Source organism: Macrotis lagotis, chromosome 4 (assembly GCF_037893015.1).
Source record: "Macrotis lagotis isolate mMagLag1 chromosome 4, bilby.v1.9.chrom.fasta, whole genome shotgun sequence".
In the NCBI taxonomy this organism is placed as follows: Eukaryota; Metazoa; Chordata; class Mammalia; order Peramelemorphia; family Peramelidae; genus Macrotis; species Macrotis lagotis.
Window position 1 is genome coordinate 248476117 of NC_133661.1, and position 11334 is coordinate 248487450.

Genomic DNA, 11334 nt, shown 5'->3' on the forward strand with positions numbered 1-11334 from the left:
TCTATTTTGCCCTCTGCTTCTAGAATATCAGGGCAATTTTCCTGTAGTAATTCTTTGAGAATGATGTCAAGGCTCTTTTCCTGATCATGACTTTCAGGTATTCCAATAATTTTTAAATTATCTTTTCTAAGTCTGTTTTCCATATCAGTTGTTTTTTCAATGAGATATTTCACATTTTCTTCTAATTTTTTCATTTTTTTGGTTTTGAAGTATTGATGCCTGATTTCTGGTAAATTCATCAATCTCCCTGAACTCTATTCTTTGTCTGAAGGATTTATTCTCCTCAGAGAGTTTTCTTATCTCTTTTTTCCATATGGCCAATTTTGCTTTTTAAAGCATTCTTCTCCTCAATAACTTTTTTGAACTGTTTTATCCATTTGACCTAAGCTGGTTTTTAGCATGCTATTTTCTTCAGCATTTTTTTGATTTCCTTGACTAAAACATTTTCATGTTTTTCCTGCATCTCTCTCCTTTCTTTTCCCAGTTTTTCTTCCAGTTCCCTCATTTGATTTTCAAAGTCTTTTTGGAGCTCTGTCATAGCCTGAGCCCAATTTCTGTTTTTTTTGGAGTCTTTAGATGCAGGAGCTTGTGCTTCCTCATCTTCAGACTGAGTAATTTGATCATTCTTGGGCTCATTTGCAAAATATTTCTCAATGGTGTTCCTCTTGTTTCTTTGCTTGCTCATTTTCCCAGCCTAAGCATGTTTTGGGGGTGCTTCCTGGGCTTTTGGGACACTCCCACAAGGGTCTCATTGTGTGAGGCTCTGTCCTCCCTCCTGGTCTGTGAATGACCATAAGCACCCCCCTCTGCCACGGGGCTGAGGTGGGGGGGGGGGCTGCTGTTCTATGGGGGAGCCTAGACTGCTATCAGGATCTGAATGTGGTCAGAGCCCCAGAGTCCTGTTCGAGGGACAGAGGATAGAGTTTGGCAGTCTCTCTCTCTTCACTCCCCTCCCTCAGCTCAATGGGCTCATGCCCTGGGGGCTCCTTCTTCCCATGCTCCGCCTGCTTCCGAAGCTGCCCTGAGGGCTGGGCTCCACGTGCTCGTTCTGGCAGAGGTCCCCTGATGTTCCCCCACTTTGTGCCTGGTGCTCCCCGGGGTGCAGCTCAGGAGACTCCCCTGTTTCTGTGAGCCGCAGCTCCCAGAGCCTTGGGGCTGCCTCCAGGAGGCTGAAGTTCTTTCGCTCTGGTGGGCCACCCCTCTGGCGGGCCGCCCCTCCAACCCAGGGAACAGAGGCTTTCTGCTCTTTTCCAGGTTACCTTGAGTAGGAGAACTGCCTCACTGGGTCCCTTTGCAGGTTCCGTTTAGTTAGAGTCCTTAGCTTATGAGTTTTTATCAGAGAGCTCCTAAGACTCAATCCCTTCATGTCGCCATCTTGGTTCCACCCTTAACCTTGGATTTATAAACATATTTCAAGAGAACAAATGAAGAAAAAATGACATCTTTATTTTCACTAATAACCTTTTGTTTCCTTTTGTAACCCTATGTATCTTAAAGGCAGTGAAAACGTGCAGAAGAATGAGTTCTGGACCTGAAATAAGGAAAACCTGAGTTCAAATTCAAACTCAGACACTTGCTAGCTGTGTGACTTTGGGTAAATGAAAGCTAAGGTTAAATCACTATATAACTTATGTTATATTTCCTTCACTGTAAAATGGGATAATAATAGTACCCACACACCAGGGTTCTTTTGAGGTTCAATAAGATAATATTTGTGAAGTGCAAAGACCACTGCCTGGCACAAAGAATGCTTTTAATAAGTACATGCTCCCCTACTCTCAATTTACACAATTAAAAACATTATTTTGAGGAGGGGGTTCATCATACGCAAAAAAGGTTAAAAATTCCTGTTGGATAGTACCAATACAGTGTCTTTGAAAAACACCAGAGGACCAAACCCAACTTGATGCAGATACTAATGGTGTTGGCAGGAAAGAACAAATTTGTATTAAAGATTGCAAATTCTCAGTAGCGGGCAATAACTGAGCAGAAGGAAAAGCTAATAAACAAATACAGTAGGAGTAATGTTATTACAGAAGAATAAGGATAAGAATTAGAAGAAACTCAGAATTAGAATATTATAAACATTCTCAGATACCACTCAGTTTAAATCTCTTAATCAAATCAAGGAGCTATCTGCAATAAGGAAAAGTTTAAAGTTACTCTCAATAAGAAAGTATAGTGGCATCAAATTAGTCAACTCTATAACTTTATTATTAATAAAATGATAAAATTATTTTCCCAATGAGTCCTATCTTGAACAGGGGGGAAATACTGAAAGGAAGTCTCTACAAAGAATTGATGACATATGTTCTTGCACACAGAACAAAAAATAAAACTTCTTTATTAAGCCCTAAGTTAGACTGCCCATCTGTCTACCTCAGGAGTTCTTAATCTGGGATTTGTATACCTAAAAATATGTTTATAATTTCTTTTCAATACAACAATTCTATGTATACTTTATATTTTAAAACATTTACTCTGAGAAGGGTCCATAGATTTCACCCACTAGCCAAAGGTGTCCATGACACAAAGATAGTTAAGTCTCTTGATTTTCACTTATGAGACCCAGCCTAGCCTTCTCTATTCAACAGTCACAGTTTTTCTCCATTTCTCTTAGTTTTTAAGTACTGAGAGGCCAAAACTAAATAGCTTTAAGAAACCTCTAGTGTCCCCAGTGCTCAAATCCCCAAAATTTAACAAGAAAAGCACAGTATTAAAAATACTGCTGGGGCCACCTAGAGGTTAGGGGAAGATTAGTATTTTCTGGGATTTAAAATGAATTGATAAGGGATCATAAAGAACCTTAGAAATCATCTGGACTAATCCTCTCACCTTACAGATGATAAAAATGAGGACCTTAGAAGTTAAAATCGCCTGAGTATAACTAGAAGGACTTGGGTTATAGCTCTAATCACATTTTTCAAAGGCCATATTTATTTCTTAAGTGATGAATTAATTAAAAATTTTCAAATTAATTAAAAGAACTAAAAATACACAGGGCTGCCAGCAAATAATTTTACATTTACAAGTAGTTATAAATTAAACACAGCCCATATTTATTGATATGTTTAGTCTAGTTCATTTATTTTGTAAAATACAGTTTATAAATAGGCAATGATTTTGCCAGTCAAGGCAGCTTATGAAACATAGACCACCTGTTATAACAAATGACATTTCTTTCTAGCTTATAGGTTTGCAAATTTTTTATACACATTGTCTCATTTGAGCTTTACAATAATAAACCTGAGATGGATATAAGGAGTCTTATTATCCCCATTTACAAACTTAAGAAATCTTAGGATCAAAGTGGTCACAGAGTCAGTAAATATTAGAAGCAAGATTTAGAGACTAACACAGTCAATTAAGAATCTGAACCCAAGTATTCTTGACTCACTAAGCCACACTACTTTCTAATTCAAACCCATATCTCTTCCAACTTAAGTTTAAGTTCTCTTTCCACTACACTGTATAGTCCTATCTTGTATAAAAACTGGTTAAATAACCATAAAAATAGTTTAAAAAGTAAGATTATGGCAAGTCAGCTGACAGAAAAGCTTAAGGCTACAGGGGAAGTCATGCATAAATTTCAAATAACAAATAATTACACAAAAATAATATTTTCTATACAATTCTGTGAGTCACCAGATTAACAAAAAAAAGAACACAAACTAAATTACCAATTTAGTACTATGCCACTTAAACTAATAGAGACATTATATTACAGACTAGACAAAATAATGAAATTTACCTGAAGAAACTAAAGGTAGAATCTTAAGGGAAATGAGGAGGAGACATAGGAAGGAAGGAAGGAAGGAAGGAAGGAAGGAAGGAAGGAAGGACGGATGGACAGCAATTCCAGACCTCAAAAACCATGCAAGTACTTGTGAAAAATAGATCAATGAAATAGATTAGATAAGTATCAATCAAAATTAAACTCAATAATTTGGCATTCGGTTAGTCCAACAACACAAATTACTTGGTAAATAACTCCCTTATTTAACAAGAACTTCTATGAAAATAGCAAAATAATCTTGGTAAAAAATAGGTTTAGATTAACAATTTACACTATATATATATATATATATATATATGTATATATCTATCTCACAATACTGTTGTGAGGCCAGGGTCAAGAGGAAGGATGGAGTCAAGACTTTAGAATAGTAGGAAGAAATGCTCTGAGATCCTCCATACCACAAATTCTTTCCAATAGTCTCAGAAAATGCACCAGATAGAATCCTGGTGAGGAAATGCAGGAAAACATCATAGTGACCCTTTTGTCCATACAAGCATGATCTTTGTGCTTCATTCTCAAAGAAGACTATGATATCAGGGAGGTAATGCCATGACAAGCATATAAATTAGACTTGAGTGAAGGAATGCTGTTCGAAGTCACTAGCCTCATCCTCCCTTCCAGAGCCATCTGGGTCCAGTGGTCAAATATGAATCTGAATGATTGGAGATGGTCCTGGATGTGAGGTAATCAGGGTTAAGTGACTTGCCCAAGTGTCTGAGGCCAGATATGAACTCCAGTTTTTCTGACTTTAGAAGCTCTACCCTCTGCATCATCTAGCTGCCCAAGCATGGGATAATGAGGCAGACTGAGGTCTACTAACACTGGAGACATAGCTGGACAAGAAGCACATAGCACAAACACATCAGCACCCAAGAAGAGGTTGTGCAACAGGGTAAAAGGACATCTTAACTACAGAGACAAGGTAAAACTGCCAGCTTTGTCACCCACAAAATAGTCCCAGGTTGAAGCTCCAGGACAGATTGAAAAGGGGACCTGCACATGGAAAGCCCTGTCAAGTGTCCGAAGAAAAGAAAAGAAGCAATTCAGAAACCAGCAACAGCAGGTTGACATGGACCCCAAATGTGAAACTCACATTTTTTTGCTGAGTGGGCTAGCCCAGACAGTAAAAAAAAAAAAAAAAAAAAAAAAAAATCTGCAAAGAAAAACTGGGCCAATTCTGCTACTCTGAGCCATGATAGCTTCCAGCTAGAGTCTAGCAATAAGTCTAATTTTTAATAGACTGAAACCCAGGTCAGGAACTTGTAGAGCTCAAACTGGGGGGCTAGCAATCATTCTTTGCCCTAGCTCTGACTTTGGGAGCACTGAAAATCTGAGATTCTGGAATAATGCAATACTCATTACTCCAATAAAGCAAACTTTCCTTCCAGAAGTGTCATAGCATACAGTCCTAACAAAGTTTGAAGTCATGAAAAATGGGCAAACAAAGAAAGAATATCACCATTATTAGGATGGTAGCAAGGAGGCTCAAAATACCAACACAGAAAAAATGGCTCCAAAACATCTACAAGCATTGTTTCAGAAAAAACACATCTAGGTCACAAACTCAAAATTAAACTCAATTCCTAGAAGAAACAATAGTTATTTTTTACGTTTAATATTGTTTTTATTAAATGGAATGAGAGTATTTAAGAAAAAAACTGGAAAAGAAGTGAGAGCTACAGAAGAAAGAATAAGAAAGGGAAACAACTAATAACTTCGCATAAGAAGATTACCCAAGTAACACACCCTCTGAAAATTCAAATGGATCAAATAGAAGCCAAGGATTTCATGAGGCAAATGGAAATATTCAAACAAAGCCACAGAAAAACAGAAGAAAATATAAGGTATCCCACCTGGCAAAGTGATTCAGGAGAAAAATTTTAACAATTATTAGATTATCAAAACAACAGTCTAAAAAAGAACCAAGACATCAATTTTTAAGAAATCTTAAAACTGCTAGATCTCTTAGAAACAGAGGGCAAAATGGAAAACAGGAGAATACACCAATCATCTCCTGAAAGAATTCCCAAAATGAAAATTTCCAGGAGTATCACTGCCAAAACACAGAGTTTCCAGATCAAGGAAAAAACTACTGCAACCAGACATTAAGAATTCAAATAGTGAGGAACCATAGTCAAAATCACACTCAATTTGGCAGCAATTCTAATAAAGGAGCATAAAATTCCAGAAGGCAAAAAATATAGACTTATAACAACAATAACTTACCCAGAAAAACTAAGTGCAATGCTACAGGAGAGAAATGAATTAAATAAAGGACTTCCAAAAATTGCTGATGAAAAGAAAAGAGAAGTAAAGAAACTCTGAATACAAACACAGGAGTGAAGTGAAGCATAAAAAAGTAAGCATGAATGAACAATGATAAGGGACTAACAAAGGTAAACTGCTTACATTCAAATATGAGGAGATGATACATATATCCCCTCTGATTCCCATCATCATCAGGGTTCATAAAGGGAGTCCAATTGAGACAAGGCCTGGGAGTAACTGTTCTATTTTGATGCTCTGAAGAAAAGAATGGAAAGAGAGAAGAAGAATGCACTGAAGAAAATGGGAAAGAAATATTAGAGAAAATTATCTCACATAATCAAAGTGTACAAGTAGACATCTATACAAATGAGAGGGAGGGGCAGCTGAAACTAGAACCTCAATTTCATCTGAACTAGTCAAAAGATTGAAGAATACATACATACATATACACATGCAAACATAGTTCAGAATTATGTTTCATTCAACAGTGAAATAAGAGGAAAAGAAGAGGAGAAAGGAGAGGGAATTCATTTAATCCTAAACAAAAGAAATTCTAGAGTTGTAAAAAAAATATTTATAGCTCTTTTTTTAAGAGACAAATAATAGGAATCTGAGAGGATGCCTATATATTAGGGAATAAATAAACAAGTTATGGTACATAAATGTGAAAGTATACTTTTGTGCTGGACTTTTATCAGTGTAATAGCCAACTAAGATTTCAGAGGACTCATGCTGAAACATTATGCCCATCTTCTGATGAAAAGGTGAAAGATTCAGAATTAAATATATTCTTTCAAACATGGTCAATGAGAAATTTTGTTTTGTTTGACTATGCATGCTTGTAGCAAGGTTTTTTTCCTTCCTTTCCCATTTAAGGGCAGGAAAGCAGGAAATGGGATGGAAAGAAGTTTCACTGTTGTTTGAAAATAAAATAAAATCCAATTTTTAAAAATACTGTCCAAATAGATAATAATAGAAAACATCAAGGACAATGAGTTGACATAGTAGATAGAAAACCCACCCTGGAGTCAGGATCCTGTCTTAGACAGTTGATACCCTGGGTAAATAACTTAACCCCATTGCCTCATAAAAATCAAAAATAATAAAAAAGATCACATTATTTCTAAAAAATTATTGGAAAATATATGGAAGTAGGTTTATAACTATAGCTAGGAGGAGAATTCTTAACCAAAAGTTGGAGATCGCAAAATATGAAATAGATGATTTTAATTATGTGAAATTGAAAAGTTTCACATTTAAAAAATGAAGCAAAGTTAAAAATGGAAACTGACATAAAAAAACTGTTATCAAATATCTTTGATAAGAATTGTCAATCCAAGACATATATGGAATTACAAATATATGGTATATATGCAAATACATTAGCCCAAGAACCATTTCCAATGGATAGAGGGTCAAAGGATATGAACAAGAAGCCAAAGGCACAAGTGAGCTGAACAATGGACTTTGAGTGAAAAAGACCTAAATTTCAATCCTTCTTCAAGAGTCTGTATAGCCCAGGGTAGATCACTTAACCTCTTTTAGGTTCAGTTTCATTATATATAAAATTAGGAGATAGGACTCAATAGCTTCTTAGGTTCCTTTCAATTCTAAATCTATGATCCTATGATTTGTCCCAATGTTGGTAGACAGTGGATACTCCAAATGCCATTTTCAAAAGATAAAGTGTAAATTATTAACCACCATATAAAAAAAGACAAGTCCAAATCTTTAACGTTAAATATGAGAAATGCAAATAAAACTAATTCTGAGATTTTATATCACGTAGAGAAAAATAGTCAAATAAGACAAAACATAGGATTAGTCAATGTTGTAGAAATGGGATATAAAGAGACAAGTATATCTACCCACAGCTGGTAAAGCTGTAAAATGGTTCAACTATTCTGTAAAGCATTTTAGAATCATGCTTTAAAGACTGCCTAAAATTAAAATAATAAAATATCAAATAAGCAAGATGAAATCACAACAAAAACAAATGTTTTAAAAATGAACAGAATCTATTATACAAAGTCATATGTTAACAAAAACTGAAGACACAAAAGAAATAAAGGAATACCTTCAAAAATAGAATATATCCAAACTGACAAAAGACCAAGTAAAGATCTTTTATTTTAATTTTTATTAAAGATATTATTTGAGTTTTACAATTTCCCCCCCAATCTTACTTGCCCCCCCATGGTAAGCAATCTGTCAGTCTTTACTTTGTTTCCATGTTGTACCTTTATCCAAATTGAGTGTGATGAGAGAGAAATCATATCCTTAGAGAAGAGACAAGAATTCTAAGAGGTAACAAGATCAGACAAGATATCTGTTTTTTTCTAAATTAAAGGGAATAGTCCTTGAACTTTGTTCAAACTCCACAGCTCCTTAACTAGATCCAAGTAAAGATCTTAAATAATCCAGTCTCAGAAAAGGAAATAGAACTACCAAAGAGAATTCTATCAAATACTTAAAGAACAACTACTTCTTAAACTACATGAATTCTTCTCAAAAACTGCACAAGAAAGCACTTGCCAGAATCCTTCTATATTAATATATAAGTTAGGTAAGGAGAACTACAGACCAATATCATTAATGAATATTGATTCAAAAATTTTAAATAAACAAAATCCAAGAAGTCTATAGTGATTTATTTGAGAAAGCAAATATTATGACCATGTTAGAATTTTAGGAGGGGTGCTTTGAAATTTGAAATTTTTTGAAATCTAGCAACATCTCAATAGATGAAGAAAAAAAGCCTTTGACAAAGTAAAATACTCATTTAAATTTACAAAACAAAAACCTACAAAGTACATGCATCAAAGGACCCTTTTTGTCACACAAAAGTTATCTCTCTCTCTCTTAAACCAAAACATCATAAACAATATTCCCTAAAACCTTTTTTCTAATAAATGTGAGTGAAGCAAGTATTCCCAGACTTCCTTCTATTATTTGATATATTTTCAGAAATGCTGCTAAGAGCAATAATACAAGAGGGAGGAATTAGAGGCATAAAGAGTTAAAGAGGAACTAAAACTATAACTATTTGCAAATGATATGATGGTATATTTGTAAAATCCCAGGGAATCAGCAAAAGCTGAGATTATTAATAGTTTCAACAAAGTTCAGGTTACAAAAATCTTAAAAAATCAACAGCATGTTTATTTAACAGTAACAAAATAAGGAGCAATAGAAAGTGAAATTCCATTATAAATAAATACAAAATGTATAAAATATCTGAGGATTCATCAATCAAAACACACAAAAAAACTTGTACAGCACTTCTTAAAGAAACAGGGAACAATTTAAATAGCTAGAGGAATATTCAGTTCTCAAGGTTGAGTCATACAAATACAATAAAAATGACAATACTACCAAAGTTAACTATACTGCATTGCTATGCCAACCAAATTACTAAATAAATGTGTTATATAACTTGTTAAAAGAACAAAATTAATTTTAAAAGCAAAAATATTTAGTAAATCAAGGAAAATAATGAAAAGTAGTGGGAATAAAGGGGGAATACAGTTCTAGATCTCAAAACTATATTAAAAGCAGAAATCATCAAAATTATCTAGTGATAGTTAAAAAATAGAAAGGTTAGTAGAACAAGATTAGAGCAAGGACTATCAGAAACAATGCAATCAGAAAGACAATTAAAAAACTTTAAATTATGCTTCATTCTTCTTTAACCATGCATGTCTTTTCTTTCCCAATCATCTAAACAACATAAGTTTATGTTTCACATCATATATCCTGAAGACATAGCTAGAAAGAGGAGTGACTAGGGCACTGGGCCTGGAGTCTGGAACATTTGAGTGCAAGTACAGACCACCCACCCACCCTAAGTGCTGTGTGATTCTGGCTGGGAAAGTCACTTAATCTCTATTGGCTTAGTTTCCTCAACTGTAAGACAGATAATATAGCCCCTCCTTCAAAGAGTGGTTCTGAGGATCAAATGAGATAATATTTGTAAAGAATTTTTCCACACAGTGCCTGGCACATAGTAGGGCCTTTATAAATGCTTATTTGATAAGGAGGATCTTGTTTGTAACTGAACATTCTACTCTAAATCCTATGCCTTGATTCACTAGTTAGTTCTTACTAATTTTAGGTAGTTCATTTATTATGTAGTTCATTACAAATACTAGTGTGAAAACTGTGAAAAAAAGTGAAATTACTGTATGAATCTGAGCCACTGCTAAGAAATGTGTCTACATGTATGTGCATATTTATGTGAAGTGTAACGAGGCCAATTTCTGAATGTGAAACAACATGAAATGTGTCTACATATGTTTATATTTATATGAAACATAATGAGGCCGATTTCTATAATGTGAATCAATTTGAGTTCAATATTAATGAGCTGAAAAACATAATTTAAAAAAAACCATTATAGTCCTAACCAACCAATTTAATAAAATCACTGAAGAAATTTCTTACCTAGCCAATCCCTCTTCATAGAGATAAATGACAAGAGGATCATAGGACGTCACAAGCACATAGAGACGTACATCAAATTTGAAATCTAGAAGAAATGTTGACTTTTCAGTGAAAAATAATTCCAATTATATACTGTAAAAAAACTAAATGACACATGTAGAGCATAGCATGGAAAAAACAGCATTCCATCCCCATCCCTTGTGAATAAACCCAGCTTTTTTATATTCTAAGATGACTTTAAGGAGGATTTCTTCTTTAGAAAACCATGAGAATTTTCAAATCAACAAGACCTGATCTTAAGAACAGTGCGGGGGTAGCTAGGGAGAGCAGTGGATAGAGCACCAGCCCTTGGAGTCAGGAGGACCCAAGTTCAAATCTGATCTCAGACATTTAATAATTACCTAGCTGTATGACCTTGGGCAAGGCACTTAACCCCACTGCCTTGCAAAAAACAAACAAAAATAACAGTGCAGCAATTTCTAGCCCAATATAGACAAAGTTATAATCACAACTTACCATCTATGAGCAGAGGATTGTTGATATAACGAGAGACCAGGATGTTCTCTTCCAGAGAAATTTGGTTTGGCTATAAAATAGAAAGAGTTGAGAAGACATAAATGCTGAGGCATCCTAACACATATCCTGACTTTTTGAGAAAGGCAATTAAGAAACTTTATGTTTCAGTCTTCGTTAATCCATGCATGTCTTTCCCAATCCTCTAAACAACATAAGTTTATGCTATAGAACAGCTTTCACATCATATATCCTGAAGAGGTAGCTAGACAGGGAGTGGCAAGGTAGCACAGTGGATAGAGCATTGGCCC

The 11334-nt window shown here is 34.8% G+C and overlaps 1 protein-coding gene across 1 annotated transcript in view; it reads right to left on the reverse strand.

Moving 5' to 3' along the window:
• The window catches only part of TTLL5 (tubulin tyrosine ligase like 5), a 469247-nt gene extending 458151 nt beyond the window's left edge, over positions 1 to 11096 (reverse strand). The window contains 2 exon segments of the mRNA XM_074235683.1: positions 10511 to 10595; positions 11027 to 11096. Coding sequence (XP_074091784.1) covers positions 10511 to 10553 — 43 coding nt within the window. The 5' untranslated portion in view covers positions 10554 to 10595; positions 11027 to 11096.
• Positions 11097 to 11334: the final 238 nt, after the last annotated feature.